Source organism: Pseudophryne corroboree, chromosome 8 (assembly GCF_028390025.1).
Source record: "Pseudophryne corroboree isolate aPseCor3 chromosome 8, aPseCor3.hap2, whole genome shotgun sequence".
NCBI lineage: Eukaryota > Metazoa > Chordata > Amphibia > Anura > Myobatrachidae > Pseudophryne > Pseudophryne corroboree.
In genome coordinates this window covers 46,176,905-46,191,804 of record NC_086451.1, presented here as the reverse complement: position 1 = coordinate 46,191,804, position 14,900 = coordinate 46,176,905, and the positions used below count along the sequence as shown (strand labels likewise).

Here is a 14,900-nt window from a genome sequence, read left to right as displayed (position 1 = left end):
TCTCTGGGATCGCGTGGCCGCACTTCGGGAGGAGGTAAGTGGGAGGCGGGCCGCGCTCACTGGGGGTGGACACTGTGGCAGTACAGGCGATCCCACTAGATCACCAGGGCATGGGTGCAGGTCAGGTTTTCTCTCTAAACCTTTTTACAAGTAGCCCGCAGAACCCGGTGGTTTTGCCAGCAGAGGGAATAAGTCTTAGACCTGGAGCCCCTCCCCCAGCCCCAGGGCACCATTTCCAGTAAATGTTCCCGCCCTGGAGCTGCATATCTGTCTCTCCCTCACTCCCTGTCAGTGTTTGGGCGCCATTTCTCTCAGCTACACTGTTCCTGGGACTGCTTGGGAAAATCCTCCTTTGTAAAGCCGCCTGGTAGTCAGCGCTGTGACTTTACATGACACTTAAGTATTCTACATGTCAATTAGACAGTGTTAGTTAAGAAGGAGTGCATTTAGTCAGGGTTCTCTGGTACAAGTACCCTGTGATATACATCCAGTTCTTACTGCATACCTCCCAACTTTACTGTTCTGTGGAGCGGGACACTTGCGCGGCGAAGCCTCGCGCGCTCCCGAAAAAGGGGTGTGGCCTATGAAAAGGGGGCGTGGCTTCGCGGGAGGACCCACGATCGCAAGCCACGCCCCCGTTTTCGTCACTGAGGGGGCATGCCCAGCGCTCTGTGAGCCGCTGGCATGCTCCCTCTCCCTCTGACTCCACTGAATAGACGCTGTGCGCATGCGCACAGCGTCTATTCACCGCTGCTCTGCTAAGCAGAGCAGCGATTGACAGAGCCTCCCAACTGACCCCCCCACCGCGGGACACTGCGGCCCGCGGGTGGGACAGCGGGACAGTCCCCAAAAAACGGGACTGTCCCGCGAAAATCGGGACAGTTGGGAGGTATGTTACTGTGCAGTGTTATATCTATTGATTATAGAGCTATATATATATAAGCTGGTCCAGTGCAGTATTATTGTTGGTAATAACCTCTGCATTGTATAACTGTGACTATATGTGTGTGCATTAGCTTGCTGAGTGATTTCCATTGCATGTCTCTCACTCACCTTGCTATCCCTATATTCTATAACCTGAGGGGGCTTGGTGCGTGAGGTTTTATAATAATATAGGATATTCACAAGATATACTCTAATACGTATTTTCTCTGTGATTTTAGTCACCATATCTCTCCTGTATCTCTGCTTGTGCTGACTACACTGCGCAGGGGTTTGGGCATGAGGTATTGTGCTGCTGACAATTGTACTGTGTTACCTGACATTGCAAGTTATATCATGTCTGCTTCTGAAGGTAACGGTTCTGGGGCTGAACACACTGCCGGTTTTGCTGACGCCACAGATCCCTATGAGGAGACTATAGCAGCTTTGGGCTCTGGTTCTGGGGGTTCCTTGCCTCCCCAGTGGGACTGTGGCAACGGGGGTCCATAATAACCCACCATGGGCTACTTTCTCCACGCTTCTAAATACGCTAGTTACTAAACTAACACCCCCTATGGGACCTCCTATGCCGGTTCAACCGTATGTCGTCCCCGCGGCTAACCCGCCGTGGGCAGATACTGTAACTTGTCTGCTCAATTGAAGAAGTTGAACCAGTCCTTGACTACTAAAAAGTCCTCGCTCGCCTAAGACCAAGGGGTCCTCTAAGCGAGCTATTACCTCCTCACAATCCACTGCTGTCACTGACACCTCGTCTGATGTAGATGGCGCTTACACTGACCCCACAGATTCTGACACAGATACTGCTGATGGGGAGGGTAGTTCACATGTGGATGTTCCTGATCTTTTGGAGGCTATTAAGTTGATTCTACAGATTACGGATGATCCCGAGCCATCCGTCCCTCCTAAGAAACCAGATAGGTTCAAGCGTCAGAAGGTGGTTAAACAAGTTTTACCTCACTCTGACCACCTAGTGGATATACGTCAGGAACCCTGGGGAAACCCGGGAAAGAAGTTTGTGCCTCAAAAGAAGATGCTGGCTCGCTATCCCCTCGCGCCAGAGCTGTCTAAAAATTGGGAAACGCCTCCTCCAGTAGACTTACATGTGGCTAGGATGGTGGTTTCCTCAGCTCTACCTGTTACTACCGTCACGTCTCTAAAAGAGCCTATGGATAAACGTGTGGAGGGTTGTCTGAAAGCGATTTACACCCTCATGGATGCTGCACAAAGGCCCACTATTGCAGCAACATGAGCTGCAGAGGCTATTGAAGCATGGGCCCTAGAGTTGGAAGCTGAAATCTCTTCTGACCATGCTAGACAATGCTTGTCATATATTGTCACAGCTTCTCACTATATTAAAGAGGCGGCTTCTGATGCCGGTATTCTAGCAGCCAAGGCCTCTACTACATCAGTCCTGGCTCGCCGGATATTGTGACTGAGATCCTGGTCTGTGGATCTGGACTCTAGAAAAACCCTGGAGGTACTCCCTTTCAAGGGAGATATTCTGTTTGGTGAGGACTTAAATAAGATTGTGGCTGACTTGGCTACTGCCAAAACTGCCTGTCTGCCAAGTACCGCTCCTTCTGTGTCGAAGGCTAAAGGTACTCCCTTTCGCCCCTTTCATCCTTCAGGTAAAGAAAAAGGTCAGGCGTACCACAAGCAGGCCCGCACTTCCAAACCTGGTAAGCCAAAGCCCAAAACAGCCTGGGCTGCCCGTCAGCCAGCTTCCAAGACCGATAAGCCTGCCGCATGACGGGGCGGGCCTCCTCCCGGGGGATCCCAGGGTGGGGGGGCCAGCTTCTAGGGTATACCCAGGAATGGTTAAAGACCACTTCAGATGCCTGGGTACGGGAAGTCGTCACTCGAGGTTACGCCATAGCCTTCAAAAACCGTCCCCCTCATCGATTTTGCCTGACAGACGTCCCGTTGGACCAGACAAAGGCAAACACTCTACATTCGGTGGTACAGACCTTCCTGGATACAGGAGTCATAGTACAGGTACCTCTTGCTCAGAGGGGCCGGGGGTACTATTCTCCGCTGTTTCTAGTCCCGAAACCGAATGGGTCCTCTCGGCCCATTCTCAATCTCAAGGCATTGAACAGGTTTGTGAAAGTTTCCAAGTTCCATATGGAAACCCTTCGCTCTATAGTTCTGGCCTTGGAACCTGGGGATTATATGGTCTCCCTGGACATACAGGATGCTTACCTGCATATTCCTATATCAGTGTCACATCAGCAATACCTGAGGTTTGCGATTGGCAACCTCCATTACCAGTTTCGGGCGTTACCTTTTGGTTTAACTACGGCTCTGCGAGTCTTCACCAAAGTTATGGCGGTGATGACGGTGGTACTCCGCCGTCAAGGGGTCAGGATACTGCCGTATCTGGACGAATTGTTGATCCTGGCAAATTCCCCAGAACTTCTCCTACGTCATCTGGATATGACTGTCCGGTTTCTACAAGCCCACGGGTGGCTCATCAACTGGAAGAAATCCTCCCTGGTCCCTGCTCAGAGCATGGTGCACCTGGGAGCGCTATTGGACACTCACAACCAGCGGTTGCTCTTGTCCTAGGAGAAAGTCCTGAAGCTACAGGACAGGATTCGTTGCTTCCTTTCTCGTCCGCAAGTGTCAATACATTCGGCGATGCAGGTGCTGGGCCTCATGGTGTCAGCATTCGACATGGTGGAGTATGCTCAATACCATTCTTGCCCTCTCCAGAGGCTCATTCTAGCCAAGTGGGACGGCCTGCCTCACCGGATCAGGTCTCACATGATCTCATTGACTCCGGAGGTCTGACTGTTGCTGCACTGGTGGCTCCAGGACCAACGATTGTGCAGGGGCCATCCCTTCTGGATATCCGACTGGGTCCTGTTGACGACAGATACCAGTCTAAGAGATTGGGGCACAGTGCTGGAGCAACACTCCCTTCAGGGCCGGTGGATCTCCTCTCGATCAACATTCTGGAATTGTGGGCGGTCTTCAATTCGTTGAACCTGGCCCAGCATTTAATTCAGAATCGTCCTGTTCAAGTACAGTCGGACAACGCCACCGCAGTGGCTTAAATAAATCATCAAGGCGGCACTCGAAGCCGTTTGGCAATGAAGGAAGTCTCACGGATTCTGCAATGGGCGGAGCGCCATCTACCGGCCATATCGGCAATATTCATTCCGGGAGTCCTGAATTGGGAAGCGGACTTTCTCAGTCGTCAGGACGTACACGCTGGAGAGTGGGGCCTCCATCCAGCAGTGTTTCAACTCCTAGTGGAAAAGTGGGGCTTTCCAGACGTAGATCTGATGGCGTCTCGACACAATCACAAGGCTCCGGTCTTCGGAACAAGGACAAGGGATCCTCAAGCAGCATTCGTGGATGCACTGGCAGTGTCGTGGAGGTTTCGACTGCTGTACGTGTTCCCTCCGATGTCTCTCCTGCCCAGGGTAATTCGGAAGTTCAAGCAAGAAAGAGGAATTCTGCTTCTCATAGCTCCAGCGTGGCCCAGACGGCACTGGTTCTCAGACCTGCAAGGCCTATCGTCAGAGCATCCAATTCTACTTCCACAATGCCCAGACCTCCTCGTTCAGGGCCCCTGTGTCTACCAGAACCTTGCCTGGCTGTCTTTGACGGCGTGGCTCTTGAAGCTTCCGTCTTGACGGCTAAAGGGTTTTCTGAGGCGGTCATTCAAACTATGTTGCGGGCCCGGAATCCGGCTTCTGCTCGGATTTACCATAGGGTCTGGCATTCTTACTTTGTTTGGTGCGCATCTAACAATTATGACGCTTCCAAGTTTAGTACAGCCAGGTTGTTGGCCTTTCTTCAGCAGGGCCTGGACTTAGACCTGCGTCTGGCCTCCCTCAAGGTTCAAATATCTGCCTTGTCGGTGTGGTTTCAGAGAAAGATTGTGACCTTACCTGATGTGCATACCTTTACTCAGGGTGTGTTGCGTATCCAACCTCCCTATGTCCCGCCTGTGGCTCCTTGGGACTTGGTGGTTTTGGAGGCATTACAAGAGTCTCCGTTTGACCATCTCGGTTCGGCTGATCTTAAGTGGCTTTCCCTTAAGGTGGTGTTTCTGCTGGCTATTGCTTCAGCTAGAAGAGTGTCGGATTTGGGTGCCTTGTCTTGAAGTTCCCCATATCTGATATTTCACCGTGACCGGGCGGTTCTTAGGACTCGTCCCGGTTATTTGCCTAAGGTGGTTTCTTCATTCCACCTTAATCTGGAGATTGTGGTACCGGCCTTTGTCTCTCCTGATCTGTCTCCCGAAGAGCTGTCTTTGGATGTGGTACGGGCTCTCCGTATCTATGTGGAGAGAACTGCTTCTGTTAGGAAATCTGATTCTCTCTTTATTCTGTTTGGGTTTCACAATCGGGGCTGGCCTGCTCACAAGCAGACTTTGGACAGATGGATTAGAATGGTGATTGCACATGCTTATGTGAGGGCTGGTCTGTCAGCTCCTGCTCACATCACGGCCCATTCTACTCGGTCTGTTGGACCTTCTTGGGCGGCCCGCCGTGGTGCGACCCTTGAACAATTGGGCATGGCAGCTACGTGGTCCTCAGTGAACACGTTCATAAGGTTCTATGCCTTCGATACTGCCGCTTCCCAGGATGCTTCCTTTGGACGCCGGGTTCTTGTGCCCGCTTCAGTGCGTCCCCTCCCATAAGGAACTGCTTTAGGACATCCCCAATGTCTATCCTTGTGGAGCCCAGTGTACCCCGCAGCATAAAATGAGTTTTATGGTAAGAACTTACCTTTGTTAAAACTCTTTCTGCGAGGTACACTGGGCTCCACAAGGCGCCCACCCTGACGCACTTAGCTTCTTTGGGTTGGTGTGGCTATAGCCGCTGACACTTTCTCCTGTCGGGAGAGTGTGGTGTTTGTGGCAACTTGCAGCTGTCGTCTCTTTTACTTGCTACTGCATTGGGCTGGTTAACAAAACTGAGCTCATGTGCACGGAGGCGGGGTGATATAGGAGGCGGCGCTATGCATCTTGGGAAGAAGGTCAAAGCTTTTGAGCCTGTTAGTGCTTCGGATCAAGATCCTACTCTACACCCAAATGTCTGTCCTTGTGGAGCCCAGTGTACCGAGTTTTAACAAAGGTAAGTTCTTACCATAAAACTCGTTTTTTGGCGCGCGTGCGCCTCAGGCGCGCACACACAGTACCTCTAAGGGGCAGACCTACTGGGGGGCAGGGTCATTTTTTAAGTTGAGAATTTTTGTATGGCCCCCGAAGGATTTTATAAATATCCAAATTAGTGATGAGCGGGTTCGGTTTCTCGGAAACCGAACCCCCCCAAACTTCACGCTTTTTACACGGGTCCGAGGCAGACTCGGATCTTCCCGCCTTGCTCGGCTAACCCGAGCGCGCCCGAACGTCATCATCCCGCTGTCGGATTCTCGCGAGGCTCGTATTCTATCGCGAGACTCGGATTCTATATAAGGAGCCGCGCGTCGCCGCCATTTTCACACGTGCATTGAGATTGATAGGGAGAGGACGTGGCTGGCGTCCTCTCCGTTTAGATAGAGAGTGAGACACTTGATTTACTGGAGCATTAGGAGTACTCAGAGAGTGCAGAGTTTTGCTGATAGTTATACTAGTGACCACCAGTTTTATTTATTATTTAATATAATCCGTTCTCTGCCTGAAAAAAAACGATACACAGTCACATACCATATCTGTGCTCAGCCTCAGTGTGCTGCATGATAATATCATCTATGTATATCTGACTGTGCTGAGTAGTGCTCACTGCTCACACAGCTTAATTGTGGGGGAGACTGGGGAGCAGTTATAGCAGGAGTACATATTTAACAGTGCACACTTTTGCTGCCAGAGTGCCAGTGTGACTAACCAGCAGTGACCACCAGTATATTGTCTGCCTGAAAAAGTTAAACACTCGTGTGGTGTTTTTTTTTTATTATTCTATAAACTCATTCTGCTGACAGTGTCCAGCAGGTCCGTCATTCATTATATTTCTATCTTCTTCATACTAGTAGTTTAGGAGTCTGCAGTGCTGACAGTGTCCAGCAGGTCCGTCATTATATAATATATACCTGTCCTGCAGTAGTGATATATATATATTTTTTATATCATTATCATCCAGTCTATACTAGCAGACGCAGTACGGTAGTCCACGGCTGTAGCTACCTCTGTGTCGGCACTGGCAGTCGCTCGTCCATAATTGTATACCTACCTGTGGTGGGTTTTTTTTTTCTATCTTCTTCATACTAGTAGTTTAGGAGTCTGCAGTGCTGACAGTGTCCAGCAGGTCCGTCATTATACAATATATACCTGTCCTGCAGTAGTGATATATATATATTTTTTATATCATTATCATCCAGTCTATACTAGCAGACGCAGTACGGAGGTCCACGGCTGTAGCTACCTCTGTGTCGGCACTGGCAGTCGCTCGTCCATAATTGTATACCTACCTGTGGTGGTTTTTTTTTTTTCTATCTTCTTCATACTAGTAGTTTAGGAGTCTGCAGTGCTGACAGTGTCCAGCAGGTCCGTCATTATATAATATATACCTGTCCTGCAGTAGTGATATATATATATTTTTTATATCATTATCATCCAGTCTATACTAGCAGACGCAGTACGGTAGTCCACGGCTGTAGCTACCTCTGTGTCGGCACTGGCAGTCGCTCGTCCATAATTGTATACCTACCTGTGGTGGTTTTTTTTTTTCTATCTTCTTCATACTAGTAGTTTAGGAGTCTGCAGTGCTGACAGTGTCCAGCAGGTCCGTCATTATACAATATATACCTGTCCTGCAGTAGTGATATATATATATTTTTTATATCATTATCATCCAGTCTATACTAGCAGACGCAGTACGGTAGTCCACGGCTGTAGCTACCTCTGTGTCGGCACTGGCAGTCGCTCGTCCATAATTGTATACCTACCTGTGGTGGTTTTTTTTTTTCTATCTTCTTCATACTAGTAGTTTAGGAGTCTGCAGTGCTGACAGTGTCCAGCAGGTCCGTCATTATATAATATATACCTGTCCTGCAGTAGTGATATATATATATTTTTTATATCATTATCATCCAGTCTATACTAGCAGACGCAGTACGGTAGTCCACGGCTGTAGCTACCTCTGTGTCGGCAGTCGCTCGTCCATAATTGTATACCTACCTGTGGTGGGGTTTTTTTTTCTATCTTCTTCATACTAGTAGTTTAGCAGTCTGCAGTGCTGACAGTGTCCAGCAGGTCCGTCATTATATAATATATACCTGTCCTGCAGTAGTGATATATATATATTTTTTATATCATTATCATCCAGTCTATACTAGCAGACGCAGTACGGAGGTCCACGGCTGTAGCTACCTCTGTGTCGGCACTGGCAGTCGCTCGTCCATAATTGTATACCTACCTGTGGTGGTTTTTTTTTTTTCTATCTTCTTCATACTAGTAGTTTAGGAGTCTGCAGTGCTGACAGTGTCCAGCAGGTCCGTCATTATATAATATATACCTGTCCTGCAGTAGTGATATATATATATTTTTTATATCATTATCATCCAGTCTATACTAGCAGACGCAGTACGGTAGTCCACGGCTGTAGCTACCTCTGTGTCGGCACTGGCAGTCGCTCGTCCATAATTGTATACCTACCTGTGGTGGTTTTTTTTTTTCTATCTTCTTCATACTAGTAGTTTAGGAGTCTGCAGTGCTGACAGTGTCCAGCAGGTCCGTCATTATACAATATATACCTGTCCTGCAGTAGTGATATATATATATTTTTTATATCATTATCATCCAGTCTATACTAGCAGACGCAGTACGGTAGTCCACGGCTGTAGCTACCTCTGTGTCGGCACTGGCAGTCGCTCGTCCATAATTGTATACCTACCTGTGGTGGTTTTTTTTTTTTTTCTATCTTCTTCATACTAGTAGTTTAGGAGTCTGCAGTGCTGACAGTGTCCAGCAGGTCCGTCATTATATAATATATACCTGTCCTGCAGTAGTGATATATATATATTTTTATATCATTATCATCCAGTCTATACTAGCAGACGCAGTACGGTAGTCCACGGCTGTAGCTACCTCTGTGTCGGCACTGGCAGTCGCTCGTCCATAATTGTATACCTACCTGTGGTGGGTTTTTTTTTTCTATCTTCTTCATACTAGTAGTTTAGGAGTCTGCAGTGCTGACAGTGTCCAGCAGGTCCGTCATTATATAATATATACCTGTCCTGCAGTAGTGATATATATATATTTTTTATATCATTATCATCCAGTCTATACTAGCAGACGCAGTACGGTAGTCCACGGCTGTAGCTACCTCTGTGTCGGCACTGGCAGTCGCTCGTCCATAATTGTATAGCTACCTGTGGTGGTTTTTTTTTTTCTATCTTCTTCATACTAGTAGTTTAGGAGTCTGCAGTGCTGACAGTGTCCAGCAGGTCCGTCATTATACAATATATACCTGTCCTGCAGTAGTGATATATATATATTTTTTATATCATTATCATCCAGTCTATACTAGCAGACGCAGTACGGTAGTCCACGGCTGTAGCTACCTCTGTGTCGGCAGTCGCTCGTCATCCATAAGTATACTAGTATCCATCCATCTCCATTGTTTACCTGAGGTGCCTTTTAGTTGTGCCTATTAAAATATGGAGAACAAAAATGTTGAGGTTCCAAAAATAGGGAAAGATCAAGATCCACTTCCACCTCGTGCTGAAGCTGCTGCCACTAGTCATGGCCGAGACGATGAAATGCCATCAACGTCGTCTGCCAAGGCCGATGCCCAATGTCATAGTACAGAGCATGTAAAATCCAAAACACCAAATATCAGTAAAAAAAGGACTCAAAAATCTAAAATAAAATCGTCGGAGGAGAAGCGTAAACTTGCCAATATGCCATTTACCACACGGAGTGGCAAGGAACGGCTGAGGCCCTGGCCTATGTTCATGGCTAGTGGTTCAGCTTCACATGAGGATGAAAGCACTCAGCCTCTCGCTAGAAAAATGAAAAGACTTAAGCTGGCAAAAGCACAGCAAAGAACTGTGCGTTCTTCGAAATCACAAATCCACAAGGAGAGTCCAATTGTGTCGGTTGCGATGCCTGACCTTCCCAACACTGGACGTGAAGAGCATGCGCCTTCCACCATTTGCACGCCCCCTGCAAGTGCTGGAAGGAGCACCCGCAGTCCAGTTCCTGATAGTCAGATTGAAGATGTCAGTGTTGAAGTACACCAGGATGAGGAGGATATGGGTGTTGCTGGCGCTGGGGAGGAAATTGACAAGGAGGATTCTGATGGTGAGGTGGTTTGTTTAAGTCAGGCACCCGGGGAGACACCTGTTGTCCGTGGGAGGAATATGGCCATTGACATGCCTGGTGAAAATACCAAAAAAATCAGCTCTTCAGTGTGGAAGTATTTCAACAGAAATGCGGACAACATTTGTCAAGCCGTGTGTTGCCTTTGTCAAGCTGTAATAAGTAGGGGTAAGGACGTTAACCACCTCGGAACATCCTCCCTTATACGTCACCTGCAGCGCATTCATCATAAGTCAGTGACAAGTTCAAAAACTTTGGGCGACAGCGGAAGCAGTCCACTGACCAGTAAATCCCTTCCTCTTGTAACCAAGCTCACGCAAACCACCCCACCAACTCCCTCAGTGTCAATTTCCTCCTTCCCCAGGAATGCCAATAGTCCTGCAGGCCATGTCACTGGCAATTCTGACGAGTCCTCTCCTGCCTGGGATTCCTCCGATGCATCCTTGCGTGTAACGCCTACTGCTGCTGGCGCTGCTGTTGTTGCTGCTGGGAGTCGATCGTCATCCCAGAGGGGAAGTCGTAAGACCACTTTTACTACTTCCACCAAGCAATTGACTGTCCAACAGTCCTTTGCGAGGAAGATGAAATATCACAGCAGTCATCCTGCTGCAAAGCGGATAACTGAGGCCTTGGCATCCTGGGCGGTGAGAAACGTGGTTCTGGTATCCATCATTACTGCAGAGGCAACTAGAGACTTGTTGGAGGTACTGTGTCCCCGGTACCAAATACCATCTAGGTTCCATTTCTCTAGGCAGGCGATACCGAAAATGTACACAGACCTCAGAAAAAGACTCACCAGTGTCCTAAAAAATGCAGTTGTACCAGGAACGTGCAGTCAGGGGAGGCAGTGCCTCCCCTGTCATAAATGATTAAAATAATAGAAAGAATATACTTATGACACATATGATGTGTCATAAGTATGTGCTTAAACTTTATATTATTTTAATCAAATTTTTATATATATAAAAAAACGGTTTTACTTATGAATCGGAGGCAGCGCTTTCGGTGCCTCCCGCTGGCTATATGAGAGGGCCGGAAGCGGGGGGCGGGGCCAGGTATCGGGCAGTAAAAGCCCATTACAAAAAGCCCTGCAAGCGGCACCTCTAGGAGTGCCGCTTTGACAAGGGGCGTGCTTTCAGATATGAGAGCACTCCCCTGTCACTAAATGATTGGGCAGTGGCAGCAGGGGTGGATTGTACTGTCAGAATACCAATCCACCCCCAATCCACCCCCCGGCTGACTGCCGCAAACAATGTCCAACCCCCTCCCGAGCTTACACCAAGGGGTGCCGATTGTGACCCCCCACCCCCGAAGTTTACCGGAGACGGAGAACTTCAAGGCAGCAGGGCAGGCTCTGTCTGTAATGTGCAGCTGCAGCACATTCTCATTACACTTATGTGGAGGCTGGGCTGACTGAACTGTAGGGGGAGCTGCAGAGTCACTTCACCCGGCCAGCTCCTCTCAGGCTGTTCCGATGGGCCTTTGAGAGTTCACAGGTCGGGTGAGGAAGTGTTTCTGCAGCAGGTCCGTGTCTGGCATGCTGGAGGGGGGATGGCTGATCGGGTAAGTAGTCCCTGTCTTTTCTCCTCATGCCTGTTTCTCTCTCTCTCCATGTGTGTAGCTGTCTCTCTCCCTCTCTCTGTGTCCCTCTCTCTGAGTCCCTTCCCGAACCAGTCTCCCTCCCCATATCACTCTCTTCATGTCTGTGTGTCTTTCTCTCTCTCTCTCTCTCTCTCTCTCTGCATGTCTGTCTCTCCCTGTTTCTGTCTCTCCTGGTGTCTGTCTCTCCATGCCTCTCTCCCTCCATATGTCAGTCTCTATCTCTCTCCCCTACCAAAAATGATGAAAGAGCACACAATAGAATAAATGGATTAAGCCTTCAGGGGTCCTGAGGCACTAAAAACAGGGGGGCCCCCTTCCCTGATGTCAGGATTTAATAACCTTCTCTCACCCCCACCTCATAAAATATGTTTAATGATTCCCCTTCAGAGTCCCGCTCCTCAGTGCCTTCTTGGAGGATGTCTCCACCCCCAGTTGTCTTTTGTGCAGCGCGTCTACTCGACACTAACGCTGCAGACGGAGGGGAGACCATCAAGCCTGTGGGCACAGACTCAGGGGCAGGGCTGTTACGAGACATACCCAGTGCGAACAGTAACCCCCCCTTAAATAACTGAAAAATGTAGTACACCAACAAAGAGGTGTGGTCCAACTGCAAAGAACGTAGCCACACACAGCCACATCCACATATGCACACACACGCAAATGCACACATCCACATATGCACACACGCAAATGCACACAGCTACATTCACATATGCACACACACGCAAATGCACACAGCTATATTCACATATGCACACACACGCAAATGCACACAGCTACATTCACATATGCACACACACGCAAATGCACACAGCCACTTTCACATATGCACACACACGCAAATGCACACAGCTACATTCACATATGCACACACACGCAAATGCACACAGCTACATTCACATATGCACACAGCCACATTCACACATGCACACAGCCACATTGGCACATTGCAGCCAGTGTCCCAAACACTAAACAAAGCACTTGTTAGTGTCTGAGCTGGGTGTGTGCAGTACAGCCTGTGCCCAGCACTCTCCCCCATCAGTCCACTCTAATCTAACCTGCTGTTGCTCCTCAGAGTCCCTCACCTAACACCACGAGCTGGAGCTGATGCTGCGATGGGAGTTTGGGACAGAGACAGATCGCAGGGCAGTGAGGAGGCGGGCACACTTCTGTCAATCCTCGCCTCCTCCTCCACTCTAATGAATCCTGTGTACTGGGACAGGGGCTTAGACACCGGCCACAGCACGCAGCCTTGTAAGGGACTGTATTGCTGGCAGCGGGCATCCCGGGCGTTTCCACGTGTCACCCGCCCTCCAGTAGAAACATCAAGGGTGTAGCCGTAGGGTATTATTCTATTTCTCTCCAGGCTCCGACACAGGCACAACTCTCCCAGCAGCTGCCGCTGCTGCTGGGAGTGCTGTTGCTGGCGGTGGAGCCTGTAGACAGTAGAATTGTCAGTGGACAGCAGCTTAGACCTGGAGGGCCCGGGGTACTTACCCCCTGGGTCCCCTCTTAATCCGGCACTGGAATAACATATAATAATATAAAAGTTGGCATGGTTAATATATTGAAACACTTTCATTTGGCAAATATCTCATGTATATCACAGAAATAGTTAAGTGACAATCAGCTTTCAATCTGAGCTAAAATCACATATGTTTAAAAAGTAGATGAAGTAATATGTTACAGTTTATGCCCCTGTTCCAATAATACAGAATACATTTCAGTATACCTGTTCCTAGTATAGTCCCTGGGGGGGTGATAGGCAGTCTATTGATGAGCACAAAATCAACAGCATTGAGTAGTTACCGCAGCTGATGGTAGGATCACAATCCTACACCAGGTACAAGTAGTCATTCAAATGCATTGGGTATGGTTGACTGGCGGCCGGGGTCCTGGCAGTCAGCATACCGACGTCGGGATCCCGGCCGCCAGAATGCGACCTTGTCCATTGTGACCCTACCATCAGCTGCGGTAACTATTCACTGCTGTTGATTTTGTGCTCATCAATAGACTGCCTATCACCCCCCAGGGACTATACTAGGAACAGGTATATTGAAAAGTATTCTGTATTATTGGAACAGGGGCATAAATTGTTATATATTACTTCATTTACTTTTTAAACATATGTGATTTTAATGCTAATTGCAAGCTGATTGTCACTTTACTATTTCTGTGATATACATGGGATATTTGCCATATGAAAGTGTTTTAATATATTAACCATGCCATCTCTTTTATATTCTGTTGGTCGCTGTTTGATCATGTATTTTGTTTCAGGTGTAACTAACCTCTACGTATTAACAGCTGCTGTGGAAACGCTGCCCTTGTAGCACCTGGAATAGGGGCACAGGTTCTCATACTCGGTCCTCAGGACCCCACACGGTTCATGTTTTGCAGGTCACCTGTAGATTTTTAAAATGTGACAGTTGGTCATACACAGTGCAGCTGCTGGGTGACATGGAAAACGTGAACCGTGTGGGGTCCTGAGGGCAGTTTGAGAACCACTGGGTTAACATACCATTTTCCTCAGTCTCACTCTCCCTCCCTGTTTCTGTCTCTCCCTGTCTCGGTCTCTTTCTCCCCATGTCTGTCTGTCTGTCTCTCCTTGTGTCTGTATCTCTCCATGTCTCCTCCTACCTCCCAATGTGTGTGTGTGCGTGTCTCTCTCTCTCTCTCTCTTCCTGTATCTCTACCTCCCCATGTCTGTCTCTCTTGGTCACTGTGTCTGTCTCTCCATATCTCCTCCCTCCCCATGTCACTCCTCTTTCTTCCTCTCTCTGTTCGTCTCTCTCTCTCTCCGTATGTCTGTCTGTAGTGTTCACTCTAGGAGTGAAAAGGGGCAGGGCGCCGGACTCCGGGGGCACATGTGCGCGCGCGTTGCGAAGCCACGCGTGCGCCCGAAATGGGGGCGCGGCCACGCAAATTAGGGGGCGTGGCCACGCCTCCGTCATTTTAGGGGGCGGTGCGGCCCACAGACGCTACTATAGAGAGCGTCTGTGGCCGGCGACGTCACTATTGGGGGCGTGCCCAGCACCTCCGTCGGTGCTGGGCTTCCCCCAGCCCTCTCCCAATGCGT

The 14,900-nt window shown here is 48.9% G+C and overlaps 1 protein-coding gene across 1 annotated transcript in view; it reads right to left on the bottom strand.

The window, feature by feature from the left end:
• Positions 1–14,303, bottom strand: part of LOC134948383 (extracellular matrix protein 2-like) — a 237,975-nt gene extending 223,672 nt beyond the window's left edge. Inside the window, exon 1 of the mRNA XM_063936316.1 lies at positions 14,113–14,303. Coding sequence (XP_063792386.1) covers positions 14,113–14,182 — 70 coding nt within the window. The 5' untranslated portion in view covers positions 14,183–14,303. The remainder of the gene's footprint in view (positions 1–14,112) is intronic.
• Positions 14,304–14,900: the final 597 nt, after the last annotated feature.